General features: G+C 41.2%; 1 protein-coding gene across 1 annotated transcript in view; it reads right to left on the reverse strand.

Annotated features, from left to right (window-relative positions):
* PLA2G4A (phospholipase A2 group IVA) overlaps nucleotides 1-17746 on the reverse strand; it is a 68319-nt gene extending 50573 nt beyond the window's left edge. Inside the window, exons 1-2 of the mRNA XM_009275073.2 lie at nucleotides 17606-17746; nucleotides 10277-10358 (exon numbers count right to left, since the gene is read on the reverse strand). Of these exons, the coding sequence (XP_009273348.1) occupies nucleotides 10277-10358; nucleotides 17606-17638 (115 nt within the window). The 5' untranslated portion in view covers nucleotides 17639-17746. The remainder of the gene's footprint in view (nucleotides 1-10276; nucleotides 10359-17605) is intronic.
* Nucleotides 17747-18611: the final 865 nt, after the last annotated feature.

Here is an 18611-nt window from a genome sequence, read left to right on the forward strand (position 1 = left end):
GAATTTTTATTCAAATAGTGAATTTTATGGGGCTCACTGGACAATATGCTTCACAGTGGCATAAAAACACGATTTGGTCTCTGCCACCGTCAGGTGAAAATGTAATGAATTTTGAAATCATGTTTTTTCCCAGGTTAATGTGATTTCCCAGCTTAAAAAAAGGGAACTCTTAAAAACAGTACTTATCAGTAATTGTCAAATATCAATAATTCCCAAATAATTAATGTTTCCCAAACCACATATTAACAAATATATGAATTATTAGATTTGGCTTACCCTTGCTCTGCTGCACATTAGTGAAAGGACATACTAACACAAGGCCCTAAAAGAAGATGTCTCCTGTGTTCAGGAGAACATAGGCACCATTAATTGATTAATTAATTCAGTATCAGACGGGCAAGGAGGAATGGAAAAAAGGCAGAGCCGCAAGGTCTCCCATACAGCAGCCAGCAATGCTACCGGGCTGTGTGACGGGATGGAGGGGATGGTAAACAGTCCAATTAGGGTGCTGGCGCTCAGGGTAAGACATCGGCTTGGTGTACCCTCCCTCCCAATTCACAGGCAACAAATAAGTATGTAGAGTCTTTGCTGCAGAGGCTGGCAGTGTGATTTTGGAAACCAAGTTCTTCCCCTGCCTGAAGAGGTGGAGCCTGGGAATGCCAGAAGGAGAACTGGCTGTGTCAGGCCGCCACATACAAATGCATCTCATCACTCTCTTAGGTAATCTTTGCGTTAAAAACTACCACAACTGCAGAATCACAAGCCCTCCATTCAATAGCATAAAACACTGCAGCAGCTAACAGCAATAAGACCAAACTTTTGATCTGTCTTTTTAGATATGTTCTGAATTTCCATTTTCAAAAAGGACTGTAGCTGAGTCCACTACAAATTCAGGCCTCCCATTCATTTGGAGCAGATACTTCTGAGAGTCTTCAAACAGACAAATTCATAGTCTAGCAGTAATAGTGATGCTAGACTAAGAGTCTGGAGACATGCCAGAAGGCCACAGGGAACCTAAAATATCCAGAAGTACACAGAGAGATTACCAGTAAGGGGTCCCAAGGAGGAGGCGACAGGTTATTTGCTGCCTGTGTTTAAGGTACTACAGGAAATGCAAGGGCTTTTGGCCTTCATTTTCAAGAGGGATTTTGCAAAGGGGATGATGCAGTGCAAGATTTCATGAGCGGAAGGTGACTACAACTGAAGTAAGGCAGCTCCCAAACCAGCAGCTATGCTATGAGAAATCCTGTGATTGGGTAATACATTTATTAGAGATTATTAGTGCCTTGTATTACAGTGCTTTTCATCTCCGGTGTTGTTACTTAAGAACTGAACCCCCAGCAAAGGCTGTGCACTACCACCCAGTTTAGTGGGGTGGGACATCACTAGCAGCTTTGGTGATCCAGCCTTGAAAGGAAAAAAAAAAAACCCAAACCAGTCAGCTGAACCCTTCACTAGGTTCAAACCGAATTTGTAAAAGTGACACCACCAAAAAAATATTCACTTCTCTAGGTTATCTGTACAATTCCCTTTGCAGACAGCAGTGAAAAATGACTAAAACATTAGCTTGCAATAGCCCAGAGAAAAATCTGGTTTTCTAGTAGTGTGCCAGAATCTAAGGGGTTTGGGGATTTTTTTAATTAATTAAATGCCTAGTTCTTCAGAGCTTTTTCAGTGTTAAACTTGTGAAGCATTTCGCTCTGCCAACAAAGACACAAGCAGGAGAGAAGGAACAGGCGGTGTGGCTGCCTAGTTCAGCTATGACTGTGGGTCCACAGTAATGCCAGATCTGGGCAGTGATAATTTGGTCTAGAGTAGGTTTAGGCATATCATCACATTCCTGGTGAGTTACTCAAAACCCACAATATGACTTTTATTCCAGATTTATGTTAGCTGATGGAGTATAGATTATTCCTAGTCTGGCATAAAGTCTGCTAAAACAAATTTAAACTGGCAACGTTTTCTGAATCCACACAACAAGTTTACACTGGATCTGTGTTTGGTATCATGAGGCTTTAGAGGTTTTGGTCCTCTACCAGCAGCCCTAGAGCTTGATTTACTATATTGCTGAAGTGCAGCCTCCAGGCCTTTGAGTGAGAAGAGGTTCTTCCCTTGACTTTTTAATTCAGACAATTGTCAGGAACGTTTTAAAAACCTGGAGCTGTCCTAACTGGGCAGAACCGTAGCTAAGTATAGGCTCAGGTTGGCTACGTAAACATCACATCTTAGTAAAACCATCATCATTGCTACTGCAAGCAATTACAGGAAACTCAAAAACGAAGTGACACCTGTGGATTGTGTCTGCCCCAACCTCGCTGCTCAGTCATGTCATTACAGGCATTTCATTTACAGGACTGAAGAATGATTGCGAAGCACTTAGTCAGAACAGCATATGTACACCGACGTTAACAGGTCCATAAAGGGAAAGGGATGATTGTGCACCTGAGTTAATCTGTCCAACTAAGCATGGCACAACCTAGCATTAAGTAGACATTCCCGGTATTTCAACTGTCCTATAACACTGTTGGTCAGACACTTTGACAGAGCATAGTTTTTAGTGACAGGCTTTACAAAAGTGTTCCTTTCTGTAGTGATGAAGGTTAAATGGTTTTCTTTCTCCCTTTTAGAACACATTCAGTCACAAATATATAAATTAGCACATTTATTTATGCGTAAGAACCTTTTTTTTGGTACAGACCAATATGTGGGACAGTTAGCATCCTGCAAAATGCAAGTAACCAGAGGATGCTTCAAATCACACTTTTAAAAACACGTTTTCAAAACAAATTAAAAGTCGTCTTCATGCAGTAAATAGCAACCTGCAGAACTCCTTATCAAAGGAGCTGTGGATGAGAAGACTTACGTGGATTCAAGGAAAACCAGTGAAGTTTATGCAAGAGAAACTCAGTAAGGGCTACGAATTACATCAGAAGCACATCCAGCTGAGGGAGTCCCTTACTGAAGACAGCTGAGTGCTTGGAGAGGATCAGCGGGAAGTATCACATGCTTACCCTGTTTGTATTTTTCCTTTGTATCTGACTATGACTGATGTTCTTCCTGATTCTTTCTTAGAATCAGGCATTAGCCCAACCCTAACACAGCTTCAAAGCGCTCCCTGGGAAGGGGGATGAGAGGGAAAAGAAAAGAAAGCAGGAAGAAATCAAATTATTACAGAGGACAAATGGAATAAAAGGAGCGAGACCCCTCCTAAATGGAGGGAGTGAAAGGCTCAAACTGGAGAATCAGTGGTGTCCACAACCCTGAAGGAGAGCCTCACCATGAAGTTCTGCCTGGAGACACGACAGCACATGAAACGTAAACAGTTCCCAGTCACCATCAAGCTCCCTTTTCCTGGGGCTGCAGTTGGTCACAGCATGGCAAGGGCAGGGAGACAAGGAGATCCTTCAACGAGAATATCAGGCAAGACGGATCTTTGGTCTAAGCCAGCATGACTGCTTTGATGTTATCATTACAGTGTAACAGAGTAACAGGAGAGCCTTCCTCTAGGATGAAAACAAGCTTTCACTAACATTTCACAGAAACAGTCCCTGCCTCAATAACTACATGGCAAGTGTTCAGAGACAGAATTTAGTTCTCATCGAAAAGATATTTTTGCAGCTGGAAAGAGCAGCATTTTCTGGATCAGTTTCACTGTGGAACACATGAGCCTGTTTCCAACACAACTTTCACCTCCCAGTACTGCTTCTGGCTAACCAGGGCAAAAATACTGCATGTGTGAGGGAAACTGAAATCTAGTCTACTGTTGCCTCAATGTTAGACTAAGATCTGCAGTAGACATTTCATGAGCAGTTGTTACCAGTATTGTTCATTTTCGAAGATACACATTTTTTAAAGATACATATTTCAGTACCAGCCTATGGCTCTAGAGCCAGTCAGCTGCTATGGTTGGTGATGGAGCATGGACCACTACAGGATATGACCAACAGTAGGGCTGGTACAAGGGCTGTTGGGAAGAGTCAAATCAAAAGGGGTTGCTGAAGGCCACAGAGCTTGGTCATCCTGGGACACTGTTGCCCATCCAGGCCACCCTAGCACAGACTGGAGCAGCATGGGTCCAAATGGGAACATTTCTATCTCCTTCCTGCAAGATAATTCCAGTGTTCCTCCTCTGCTTTGCTCTGTTATGCATATAGTATATTTTATGGCTCCTGGAGACGTGAAGATCTGCATGTGCAGCCTGTAGGACTTGGAAGACCAGCCAACTCTGACCTACTTTTTCCAGGTTGTTAGGCTAGCAAAGGGGAGGAGTTTGACTTGTTTTCCTCTTGAAGCTCCCTTGCAAAAATCAGGTCCTGCTTCACGGCCTTGCAGGAAGAGCATTATCTAATGACACTTCAACAGTTAAATCAAGTATATTGTAGCTAAGTCAGGGTGCAAGACCAGCCAGCTGTGATACAGAGAACAACTGGATTAGTCCTGAATGAGCTGCTGTAACACAAACTGTTCTGTCCCTGCTCTAACACAGGCAGGCAAATCTCTAATTCCTTCCCTTTCAGCTAGCTCAGGTTTAAAACACTGCATACGTATGCCTAAACTGCACTACACTATTGTGACTCTGGCTTTAAATGAGCCAGCTTCAACACCAAGAGCTATGGCTGAAAGTGAACACAACCCCCGGGTAAAGGCGTATGAAGAGAGAAATGGTGACTGAAACTGCACTGGACACCACCTCCCCTTTCCCTCCACATTGCTGAAGCAGATTCTACAGCCAGGGCCAGGCTGGTGCTGCAGGCAGGGAAAGGTGCACACTCATCCCACGCAATGCCACAGCTCCTCGTTTCCTTTGGAAAACCAGGAGACAACCAGGAAGCACATCAGTGACACTGCCCCAGTGGAAGAACATCTTGACTTGCGGCACATGTCTATTGCTGGTTGCAGCAGCATGGGCTAACTGTGCCAAGAGCCACTTATAGAAGCTGCTTTCCACCTCCGTGTTAGCAAGTTTTGCAACCCGGGTTGAGCTTTGTTGACAGGAGTGCTCCCAATACTTTAACTTGTTTATCTGAGCAGGCTAACTACAGTGGATATGCATCTTTAATTCTAACCAGGTGGACAGAAACTGGGATAGAAGCTGAGTACTAGTGCCACAAGCTATCCAAACCTTAAACGTTTTTATTTTTAAGAAAAGACCTTTTCCTTAAAACGCCCGGAATTACACTGTTTATTATGATAACATCAAAAGTAGATGAAGCAAATAAAAGCTGAAAATCCAAAACAGGATTAAGCAAGATTAGCGATCATTAAGAGTACAGTCATACAACTGGTTTCCTTTGTAGATGCTACCAGTTGTTTTGAAAGCCAGTATACTTAAAGAAAAATAGATCTTTAAAGATGTAAGACAAAATTTTATGATGCTTCCTTTGGTCCAGTTTTCCACCAAGCCCCCTGAAAATCCAGAAGGGGACAGATCCTATGGAAAGAAGAACCACAGTTTGCAAACATTTCTCTTCCAGAATGCTGCAGTTTGGGATTCTGGTCTTTTTCTACAGGTTCTTGTACTGTCATGGAAGTAAGGAGAGGCTCTATGGTATGGTGTGGTATCTGGAGTAGGTTCAAAACTAAACATCCACTATATAAGAACTGGACTGGAGGCAAGGTCTTTTCCAAAAGTTCCAGTCAAAGAATTGATTTTACAAAGTCTATTGACCCCTGTGACCAGCAGAAAACTAAGCAATTAAGATAATTAAATCCTTGCCAAAAACATGCAGGTTTTGGGCAGTAGGGGGGCTGCAGGAGTGGCTTCTGTGAGAAGATACCAGAAGCTGCCCCCATGTCAGACAGTTTTAGCTGGCTCCAAGATGGACCAGCTGCTAGCCAAAGCTGAGCCCATCAGCAGCACTGGTTGTACCTCTGTGACAACATGTTTAAGGAAGGGTAAAAAACACAGTGCAGCAGCTGTGACAGGAAGGAGAAAATGTGGGAGGAGCAACTATGCAGATACCAAGTCAGTGAAGGAGGAGGGGGAGGAGGTGCTCCAGGCGCCGGAGCAGAGATTCTCCCATAGTGACACAGGTTGTTCCCCTGCAGCCCATGGAGGACCATGGTGGAGTAGAGATCCACACTGAAGCCCATGGAGGATCCCACACTGGAGCAGGCAGATGTGCCCTGAAGGAAGCCACTGCCCATGTAGAGCCCATACAGGAGCAGATTTTCTGGCAGGAACTGTGGCCTGTGGGTGACCCATGCTGGAGCAGTACGTTCCTGAAGGACTGTACCCAACGGAAAGGACCCATGCTGGAGCAGTTCTTGAAGGACTGCAGCCCATGGGAAGGACCCATGTCGGAGGTGGTCATGAAGGACTTTATGCTGTGGGAGGGACCCCACGCTGGAGCAGGGGAAAAGTGTGAGGAAGAAGGAGCAGCAGAGACATGTTATGAACTGATCACAACCCCCATCCCCATGTATCGCTTGGGGGGAGGATGTAGAAGAGTCAGGAATGAAGTTGAGCCTGGGAAGAAGGGAGGTGTAGGGAGGAAGGTGGTTTTAGTTTTATTTCTAACTATCTTACTGTTACAATTAATTGGCAATAAATTGAAGTAATTTCCTCAGATTGAGTCTGTTTTGCCTGTGATGGTAATAGGTAAGTGAGCTCCCTGTCCTTATCTTGACCCAGGAGAGCTTTTCATTGTATTTTCTCCTCCTATCCTGTTGATGGAGGGGGAGTTATATAGCAGCTTGGTGGGCACCTGGCAGCCAGCCAAGGTCAACCCACCACACATCTGCTGCAGTTGCTCATCTCAAATGTTCCAGCCTGTAAAAAGACTTAGCTAGAGAGTTGAGCACAGCTATTAGAGCAGCAGTCACTAAAATAGAATTTAAATCTTTTGTAAAGATAGAACTACATCAATTGGATATTGATAGCACAGTATCTAGCGTGTGAGCGTCACCTTGAAAGGGACACCATAAAATTAAAACAAGTGAAATCAGTAAAGGAAGTACTCCTATACGAAGGCAACAGTAAATGGGCAGATGCCTGAAATAACAAGTACTTGAATGAACTCCTGGAAAAGAGGGAGTCTGCTCTCAAAACTTTTTTTTTTCCCCCCTCCCAAACATTCCAGGTCATATCTTCTTACAGTAATTCTCATTTATCATCCACACACACACATTCACAGAATGACAAACTGGTGTAAGTAGACTAACTTCCTTCATATATGAAAAGCATTCGCATGGAAAACTCCTACGATGCAATTATGCCATTTTCATTTATTTTTATGTGCTTTATCAGTGAGAACAAAAGCAGCTACTGTAGCTTAGCTACTCAGATCCTGGTATGACCCAGATTCAGATTTGATTGCTTGTCTTTGTCAGATCACTCTACAAAAATTTTAAAGCTTACAGAGACAATGGGAAATCTCAGCCAAATAAAATAAAAATAGAGGGCTGGAAGCTATCCTAGCGCCAGCTTTCTCTGTTTTGTGTCCCAGCCACCCAGATCAGCCAGGACACTAAGAAATATGTCTTGAATCAGCAGTGCTGTGTGTGTGAACTGTTCACTCAAGGAAAGACATTGCCTGTGGAAGTTACAGTGTAATGGGCATCTATTACCTAGTTTTAAGGATGACACAACCATTTATGCTCTCCATTAAAGAAGAGCTCAAGAAATCTTGAAAAACTTGCTTAAAATACTGCATATCTCCCCAGCCTAGGCTTGAGGAGACAGAGGTGTGCATAACTATGCCAGAGAAGTTAGGTCCTCCATGCCCACCCACAGAGTTGGGGCACCATACATACTAGACCTCTCATCTAAAACTCCTTGAGCAGAGGTAGACCTCAAATCCTTAAGATGAAAAATATCACACAAGCAGCAAAATTATAAGCACTTCCACATATTTAATAAACCTAGATTTACTCAGATCTTTCACAGCTATTCCAGAAAGCCTTGGAAAGACTGATATGGAAAAAAGGAGAAAAGCAAAACATTATACAAAATCTCTCATGTTCCCCAGGACCTCCATCATCACCACAATGTTAAGTTTCCTCTCTTGCCCACAGAGCAGTCACTGTCTACACAAACGGGAGCAACAACAACAGAATAAATTAGGAGAAACCCACCAGAAGAGTCAACAGCTCAGTAGTGTCCATCATGGGAGAGCAACACTCAGGTACCCACCCCAACCAAGGCATCTCATATTATGTATCACAGCCACCCTCCCTGGTAATGAATCCTATCCTTGAGGTCAGAAACTCAATGTAAAAGTTCAGAAATTCCTTCAACAAGTTACAGTTTTGGCAAATCAAATTAAAAAAAAAATATATATATACACACACATATATTGGCTCGCACGATCAACTGTAAAGACCCTCCACCGCTCACAGCTTCATGCATCTTCCTTAAGTAATTAACGTGATTACTGATTCGATCAAATAGCTTCCAGGCTCCAACACACCAAGCTTTGTATATATATGGGAAGCAAAAACATTTATTTTCCAAAAATAAAAACAGAAGCTATGATCTGTTGTTTTTTTTTTTTTCCTCCACTTCAGGGGATTTGCCAGGACTCCAAGAACAAGCCCCAGGAACTTGGAAGCTCATTCAGAGATGCCCCAGACTGCAGGTGCCTCAGGCTACAGAGCACTCATAGCTGCCTCAGACAGGAAACCAAGCAGGTTTCAGTGGCCCTTGAGCATAGTTTTGTCAGGTTTTATCAAAATAAAAAGTTCTTCCTGAGTAGCTTTTTGTTTTTGATGATTTGGTAAGATAAGAGTTTTGTCTGGAAAAAAATCCAATTATATTGATGGATAATATTTGGAATTTATACTACAGGACCACACTTGTCCTGGGCAGGGTGGGGGAGGGAAATAATGCCATAGTCTTCTGTCTTTCTTCACCCTTTCCACATTCCCTTTAATATCATATCATGGGGTCCCCATTTCAACCCCCTTTCTTCCCTTTCCATGTTCCTCACACTGTCTCATGCCAGACACCTCTGTGTCTGAGAACTTGTGTCTTTCCATTTAACCCATCTTCTTACACACACAAACTTGTGGGCCCCTTGTTCTACTCTTTACAGCACTTTTCCCAAGGTCTTCTTATATAAAGACCCTCTCAGAGGCCACCAGGATAACACCCCACTGCATCTTCTCTGTGTGCTCCTTTCCTTCACCCCACAGTAGATGCTAAATATATTCGCAATTCCTTCTTCTCCCCTTCTGCCAGGGCTCCCCTCTCTCCCCTCATACTTGAGGCTCTTGAACATTCCCCTTCTAACTATCCCTCCCACTTACCCCTCCAAGTTCACTATCAACTGTAAACACTAATTATGGAAAAAAAAACCAACACTGTTAACCCACTGAAGCAAAGCTGTGTGTCAGAGCAGCTGCTGTAGTTTCACCTGAAAGCAGTTTCCAGGAACATGCTGGGAGAAAAAACAATTGCATGTCAGATGAGCCTGATGAGAGAGCAGGAGCAAGGCATCACACATCCTCCCAGTCCCAGCCTGCAAGTTTTAGGTTATGCAATGCTCTGCATGAAGCACCAGGGAAAGGGAGAGACGACCTGACAGCAAAACAGTCATAATCAAGGAAGCGGGAATATTCTTTTTACAGATTCAGCCAATATATTATTCTCTTCCTCTTCCCCCCTTAAAAGCAGACAAGAGTTTTAATGGGTCATTCTTCCTAGTGGTTTCCTGTTCAGCTACTAAGTCCAGAGGCTCAGAAGCCTAACAGAAGAGGGAAGAAGTGCTGGTGTCTTATATAGCTCTCCACCATGAGATCGGCTTACCCGTTTTGGATTTTTTTTTTTTCTTCTTTTCTTCTTCTTACTGCATTGACTCAGAGCTCTGGGCTTCTCATGAGATCTGCTTACCCGTTTTGGATTTTTTTTTTTTTTTTTCTTTTCTTCTTCTTACTGCATTGACTCAGAGCTCTGGGCTTCTTTCTTTTTAAGTGTTCCCACCACCAAACCACAGCCTTTTGTAGATACAGCAATTGCCAGTTTCACTATACTCAGAACAGCACTTCCGACTGAGCCAAAAAAACTATGTGTAGGTGTTGCTCGCTTGTAGGCAAATTGTTTACAACTCACTCAGTTTTTTTGGATCAATGGAAAGAAGGAGCAGTAAATCTGCTTTCTGAGTTAGAGTGAGTGAGCAATGAAATGGGTACATTGCCTTAGCTTTAACAAGACAAAAAAACACCACCAAGCCACTAACAATCATTTAATGCATGACAAGCTTGATGTGTCATCTGCCCCTGTCTACGGCAACAGTCTCCTAGAAGAAAGAGACAAAATAGAAAGAGAAATACTCACGCATGTCACCAATTGCTCCTTTTGTGACATTTGTGGCTTTCCTTACTGTCACAGTAAATACGTGTGAATACTGGTGTTCCACCTGGAAGTCAGAGAGTTAGAGGTGATTAAGCTCCAGAACCAAAAACCACTTATCAAAATAGGTTTCATTTTGTCCAAAAACAGAGAGAGAAATCACCCAGTCAAAATGTAAGTGAAACTCATACTGGATAGAGCATCTTAAAGCTGAACTGCACCCTGTAGTTTTACTGAAAGGTCAGACCTTACACTAGGGTTGCTTGATTTTCCTGCAGCCACACCTACTAATCTCAATGAATAACACTCCTCCTCTCTACAGAACCTGCTTTAAGGCATTTAGTCAGTCAGGGACAACTTGGTACGGTAAGGAAAAAAAAAATAAAAAGGGGGTTATTTTACAGTGTGCTTGTCTTTGTAATTACCTTCCCCCAGTAAAAAGAATGGGTGCAATTATTTTAAAGTATGCATTCTGGAACACATATATGCATACTGCACACACAAGGGATATAGTTAGTAATGCATGGAATATACCTTTTTAGTACACATCAATATTCAAAGTGCAAGTGTCCTCAAGACAATGGAGGGAAGGTGAAAAGCAAGCTGTTAAGCCATTCACAAGCAAGTTTCATGCAGTTTCTGGAGCTTCCTGTTTCCTGTAAAGCCCAAGCACACAGCAGGAACTGCCTTTCTAAGAGCAGGTCTGTTCTGAATGAACTAGAGAAGTAGAAAAAGGCGTGAAATTAAGAAACAAAAAGTAAAAGCCCTAATGAAAAGAGGTCAGTAACTCACATCTATTGTTATTTTATCTACATAGCTATAAGTTTCACCAACCTACTGAATACCATTATCAGAATCACCACTGCATATTACAAGGCACACAACATCGGCCTTTACAGGGACACAGTACAGAGCTTGTGGGTAAGTTATTTTTTATGTATTAGAGCTAGGATCAGGTCTCACACAATTGCCTCTCAGCACTTACATCTACACTGCTATCTTAAAGCCAGTCTTAAGACACTCAAGCTGTCTGACTGCCAACAGTGCCTAGACATTGACTCAGGTGCTGGTACAACCAGGAGGGCGCCAGCTCGCTCTCCTGCAACAGAAGCTTGGGCACCGGGAGGGGACCACCTCACACCTGAGCTCTGCCTCTACAAAGAACATCAGGTCCAAGCTGCCTGGCTCTTACAGCTCAAGCCACTGTATCAAAAGTGTACCTCCTGTGGGACCTCAGGTAGTCACCTATCATATACAGTGACACACCTCTACCTCAGGTTTCCATTTCTAAAACTGAAACAGTGATATTTTCTATCTTTTCCTAACCACCCATTAACTTTGTGAAATACATTAAAAGAAACACTGCATATCAGGCATTAGCACCAAAACAACTAACCAAATATTAAAAGCCTTACAACATATTCCAATCAGAAGGAAAAGGGGGAAGTACAGAATCAGGAAATTCACTGACATTTATTTAAAATGATAGACAATACCCTTGATACAGGACATGGGACACGCTTATTCAGGCTGTGTCTGGTGTTTTCCTGCTATGTTCTCATCTGGATACTTCCCTTTTTTTTTTTAAAAAAAAAACTCCTTTTTTAAAGGAACGAACAGATAAGCCAACAAAACCCTTCAACCTTCAAGTTTTTAAAGGAACGAACAGATAAGCCAACAAAACCCTTCAATCCATACGTGGCTTAGTTTTCAACAGTGGCACATGCCTCCATTTAAGCTACTGCTGCTTCAACTGCTAGACTTTGTAAGGTCCTTCAGGTGGTTCTCAACTATTTCAGAACTGGTTGCTTCAGCCAAGCCTCATTATTTCACATCTACAACACATACCCAGAGACTAGAACCAAATTGGATCCCTCTAATACAAATAAACAAAAAAAAAGATAGTTTCTTATAGGTTATATATCATTTTCCTCAAAAAAAGAAAAAAGCCAAAACCAATCTTCTAAAGACAGCAAAAGTGGCTTGTGAATGTTTAAGTAGCAGTTGAGTCAGGACGCGTTAAAAAACAATGCAAATGATACCAACAAACTCCTCCACAAGTCTGTAGAGGTCTGCAAAGGCATAGCCACATCACCATGGCAAAATATCTAGGAGAAAATGTCCACAGTGATACTGAGGGTATGACTTCACTACAGACACTGGCTGACCCAGACACTGAATTGTTGCATCTTTATTAAGGCTGTAATCACCCACATGTTGTGACGACTGCTGAGGCTCATTTCATGATGGTCTGCCCAGCAGTAAATTTCAACTCTGTAATTTTTCCCCCGTAAGCTGTAGGAGTTGTCCAATTCAAAGAACAAGTAAGCAGGCAGGGGGAAAACTGTGGCAATGTAAACTGTCACCTTACAAGCGGTATACTGAAATCGTCATTGCACAGCAAGTGGTTCACCAACCACAGTAAAAATGGAATCCAGACTCTAACCGATTCTCCTAGCCAGGACTGTTAACTCACCTCAAAAGCATCAAACACAACAGAAAGGGTTTAGATGTGGGAACTCAAAGTTGTTAAGAAGCAACACCTATTTAACAGCCTGCCTTGTGCTGACATGAAGACATACCAATGATTTCGTGACGTCCACCACCTTTTGCATTGCAGCTTCCAAGAGTGGATGGATGAATGGGAAGGAGGATGGCACTTCTCCCTGAACAAACTTCTGCCTCTGCCACATGGCAAAAAAGGCCCAGAGTTTTCCATCACAGCAGAGTAAACAGGGATTTTGGCAGGTATTTGGGAACAGCTGGTACTACTGTGAACACAGCTATATAAAAGTTACCCCAGCTCTGTCATTTACCCTACTTCAAGAATTTTTACAAGCTGTGAATCTGCAGAAAACAACTGTGTCTCTTGTTTTCAGTTTGCATCTTGAAAGTGCTCGAAACTGTTTTATCAGTGTGTGCCACCTTCACACGCACATCAGATCGCTGAAGTGTCAGTTTCACAATGCAGCACTGGCCCCAGAGTTTGTTCACACAGGCTGATGTAGTTCCTTTGTCATATATAACCTTGTAATTAAGAGAAACAGCCCAAAGCACAAACACACCACCCTTATTCTTAGCTGTTAAGAAAGAGCCTGTCCTCATGAGAGACCAGAAATCAGAGATCACTGAACATTTAGGAACAAAGAGGAGGATGGAGTTATAATTAAGTAACAAGCATGGGACATGGGATTTAGTTCTCAGCTGCTACATGGAACTCGTGTGCAATTCTGGTGCCCCAGAATCCTGGCTGTAAAATGGGAATACTACAAGATGCTCACTGACAAAAAGCACTTCTGTAAAGTAATTTTCTGTCATCTTCTAGTCCTACTCACGAAACTCATATGCCTAAATAAAATGCCTACCATCAAAACAAGGCCAAACCACCACTTACTATTCTCATTACAGCAGTATAGAGACCGTCTTTACTTTCTATTACAAGTCGGTAACTGTTTTGCTAATACTATCATGAGAACTGCTTTTTATTGACTTAAGCAGCAAACCCTGTCATTCCAGCTGTTGTTCTGCCAAGAAAGTTAAGTCTGGTTTAAGATCTGGTATCCTCTGAAATGAATGCGAGCACACAGAGGTCTGGCAGAACAGAAAAACATTATCTTCTTTCCCCACATCTCACCCAAAATAACACACTGAGGCTTATAATTATAGAGTTATTAATATTTGGACATAATCACATGCTTGGAAGAAATTTGCAACTACTAAAATAAACGAACTCTCTCTCAGTCAAAAAAAATACACAGAGATACACAAGAAGCTCAGAAGTCTAGATATTTTCTTACCTCAAAATAAACATTTTTTTATGCAACTTAAGTGCAATCGGAAATTAAGGCAATTTTCCACTTAGGATCCAGTTTCTAAGGGTATTAAGAGGCCTAAATGTCCATATTAATAGCTAGCACAACTTTCAGAAGCATTTTTTGGTTAGTTTTTGGAAAGACTGAGTTCTAAAGAAGTTAGCTGCCCCCTGAAAATACCACAAGAAATGGACTCTGAATACCTTTATAAATCCAGCCCTTGCTAGTTTAGATGACTAAGCTGCATTTTCTAAAGTGACTTATGTTCACCTTAAGTCTTGATAAAAATCTGTACATTGCCAAGTCCTCAATTACTTCTGAAAAACAGATGATGGTATATAAATCACTTAAATGTTGCAACACTGAGTGGAGTAACTTCTGCATATCTTTAAAAATCTAGGCCAGGTTAAAAATTTCAGAAGCTCACAATTAACTCAAAAACCTAAATCCTATCATCCAAAGTGACCTAGCTTTACATATGTGTTTCATTTCACTTCCTCCTTCTCCATAAATTTAGAGAAGAAGAAAAAAAGTTTTCAATATGCCCTCTCTGAACATGGTTTTTCTGAATTACAGAAACTCCTATGGACAGTATTCACTCTCTACTGGTTCAATCCACAAGGTTTTCCAAGCATCACGCACAGCCATCGTTCAATATCTCCTGTTCTCACACCACAGCTCTCCATTTCTTCTAACTCCTCCTCCTGCCTCCTTTGTTCCTCTCCCACCTTTGACTGCTTTTTTCCCCTCCCAGTAAAATTTCCCAAATTATCTGATTTCCTCTATTTTACATATCACTGCATTTGTATGTACATAAACACCATTACCTTCCCACTATGGGACTGGGAAACAGAACAACATGCTAAGATCTCCTGTAACACAATCAGGTTTTACCTACGAACCTTCTGCCCTTACTGAGAAAGCAAGGGATTTGCATGCATTGAATATAATATTTTTCATATCCCAGAATGCTGAGTCACAATATGTAACTCAGTCAGGAGATATACTTGCACACGAAATACCAAACAGGAAGCTCTGGTATAGACAGACTGTGTAATAAGTATTTATTACTTTTACTTCCTTAACATTAAGGACACTTGAGCTGACGATTGGCCTGGACAAATGAAAATGTTTGCCTGTTTTCTTAAGTAACAGACTTTCATAAAGTCCATGCTCTTCTTTCACAGGGTATTACAATTAAGACAAACATTTGTGCATACGCACACACACAAATTTTATCTTTAAGTTATTTTTCCCATTGTTATAATATTTATCCCCCATATCAGTGTAACTGAGTATGTATTACGCATCTTAATTCTTTATTCTCTGAATCTAAAAAGCATTTTTGGTACAGTCAGTGCTGTCTGTACCTGCAGTAACTTTGTGAATGCTTTATTTTATTCCTCCAAGTCTTGCATAAAATGAGAAAAAAAGATGAGGGGAAAAAAAAAAAAAATAACTATTATGTGTTTTCCGATCGCTTTAACAGTAGGACTTTTGGAAAATGCAGAATTCTTTTGAGTCTTTTCATGCCAAATGTCATTAAAAATTCATTATTTTTGCATTGATATGAGCCTGCTGCCCTTGACTGTTCTGAATTTTAGTAAAACTTTCCATGCAATTTCATTTTTCGAATTAAGAAACCTCAAAGACTTCCATTCACTTTTCATTTTCCGATCGCTTTAACAGTAGGACTTTTGGAAAATGCAGAATTCTTTTGAGTCTTTTCATGCCAAATGTCATTAAAAATTCATTATTTTTGCATTGATATGAGCCTGCTGCCCTTGACTGTTCTGAATTTTAGTAAAACTTTCCATGCAATTTCATTTTTCGAATTAAGAAACCTCAAAGACTTCCATTCACTTTTCAAGCAATTATAGGATCAGCTCTTGCATTAACAGCGTTCGTCCTGCATTAGCAACATTCCCACAGCAGCAGTTCAGCATTGCCAGAGGACTGTAACTACATATACTTCTAAGACTCCATTTTGTTCATTATAGTATATATATTGGTATCAAAAGAGATCTTTTATGTGAATGATTCAATGAAATATAACTGAGTGCCTCAGAGACCTCTCCCATAAAGGTACAGATCAGATCAAGCATTCCATCCAGGAGAGGGCACTGATGCAGAAAGGAGTAAGTTAATGTATTGTTTTAACACTATTAAATACAGACATCAACCTGAAACTTGTCTTTACAGCAGCGTTCACAGAACTACAGAGTGAGTAAAACACAAGTTTGACATCTGCTGGCTGCAAACTCATGTAAAAGGATGTGACTGCGTGAGGTAGAAACCACATAATTGATAAGAGATCATTTCAAGGAAGCATATGCTGTATTTTTAGCAATGTAAAAGTTCAACATTATGACAAGCATATCACTTTTCCTGCCATGAGATTCTGGGACTGTTACAAGAAGTGCTTGATATGAACACACCCAGCTTGTTTCAAGATTTCAGTTTGAGCAGGAATTGCAATTTCAGTGTTTACTTTGGACAGTCACTCAAGCAAAGATATGTGTGAATATTACAGCTGAAAGCCAGCATTCAACAAGCTGCTGAGCCACTCCACTGGCTTGCCACACAATGGGCAGTTCTGCTCCCATTTCCCTTCTCCTCCTTCCCTTGCCCCTACTTCTCTACTTATACAGGTTGTGCTCACATGGTTGTACCCTTGGGCCAGCTCTGACAGCAGAGAACTAATATCTTTTGCACTGAACTGTTTTTCTGCCAATTCAGCAAGGTCATTTGGCTCACTCCAATCAGATACATTTGAGAGCTGGTACAAGGGATGCAGCAGGAACACTGGAATAAAGCAGGAAGGAGGGAGCAGGAGCTTCTGGCAGCAGTGTGTTGTTGAATGGCACAGATCATTTCACTGACCTTTACCTGCAGTTTGCAGGCTGTATTTTGAAGATTCTCTTTGAATTAACATCACTGATACACACTGGTTTAAGATCTAAATATCCAAAATTGCCAACTTATCCCTCTATCCATACTGATGAAAAGGGAAAAGAGTTATTCCGTAACTAGAATTGTACACCAAAAAAAAAAATTGTACTGTAAGGGAGAAAGTTACACACGTGATGTTACTTTTGTCAAACTGAACTGTAGTCTGCAATCAGTGTGTGGAAAAACTTGTATGAAATAGTCAACAACAGGCACTTTGATGAAACACTTTGAACAGGCAAGTCCTTTAGAACGATACCCTACGACATCATACCCATGAGGTTGTTAGGAGCCCGTATTCCATTTTGACTTACACATGAGCAACTACACTCAAAGCCGTGACATGCTTTCAAAAAGCTAACTTGAATCTTTCAAATTTCATTCAAATAAATTTCTGAAGAAGTCTGCTCTAACCATGCTTACCATTTCTTTAACGAATTAATGATAACTCTAATGGTGTGCGCTTATTTAGAGTAACTTCTAATAGGATACATTATACAAGACAGTATATATTATACAAGACAGTATACATAGAAGATTCAAAGCTACTTACCACAATGTGTTGATAAGGATCTATGACAGACATTTTTGCCTTAATTTTTATTCAAGACAACTGCCAAAAGTCTACTTCAATTCTACACGGAAGAGGCTTCCCAGTTTTTCAAAGCAGAGTTCAGTATGACAGATCCTTTACCTATTAAGTAACGAAAAAAAATATAATTAAAATTCTTATGTTCCTTTTAAACTGTATTTTGTAACAGAGCAAATGAGTTCCTCCACTTTAGGATGGTTCCCACAATTCATTTGTCTACCAAGAGCTTAATTTCGTATGAGCTATGGAAGTATAGATATTTACTTGCCTGAACTAGAGAAACTTCTTGTGCTTATTTCCTCTACCTCAGGGTAAGAGCACAAACCAAGTATCTTGAATTCCAGTCATCCAAGTGTTTCTAGCAGCTCTACAGATAAACAAAAGAATAGAGCAATTATATTTATCCATTACATACATTCAAATGTATATGCTTCCATGCATTACAATACTAGTTAATAGACTTTTTACTGTAGTGACAAATTCTTGGTTCCCATGCTTTGCTTCTATATTACGATGCTCACATGGTCAGGACAGGACAGAGATGAAGTTCGTCTTTGTATCCTCCTCCCCTGTACAAGGTGAGGTACAAGGATATGTCCTGCACTCACACCAATGGACATGAATTTTACCAATGGACATGAATTTTAGAACTGAAAAATCAGTTGGAGAGCACAAGCACAATAGTCAGCAACTCACACCAGACAACTGCAACCCTTTGTAGTAAGGGTCTGTTTAGCCATTTTAACGCAGCTTTTCATACCACCTTCACTTTGAAAGCTTCTTCCACAAACAGCAAATTCCCAAAGTTGCACCTAAGAAAATAACAGAAAACAAATTCCAGCCTCTAATCCACACCAACAGCACAGGCGAATTAATTCAGCAGCTTCTCATTTAACTATAAACAAGCAGCAATAGTGCCCTCTGTAAACCTGGGAAGGGAATTCCAGCTGAAGCTGTGTATGGCCAC

Source organism: Aptenodytes forsteri, unplaced genomic scaffold (genome assembly GCF_000699145.1).
Source record: "Aptenodytes forsteri isolate BGI_AS27 unplaced genomic scaffold, ASM69914v1 Scaffold58, whole genome shotgun sequence".
In the NCBI taxonomy this organism is placed as follows: domain Eukaryota; kingdom Metazoa; phylum Chordata; class Aves; order Sphenisciformes; family Spheniscidae; genus Aptenodytes; species Aptenodytes forsteri.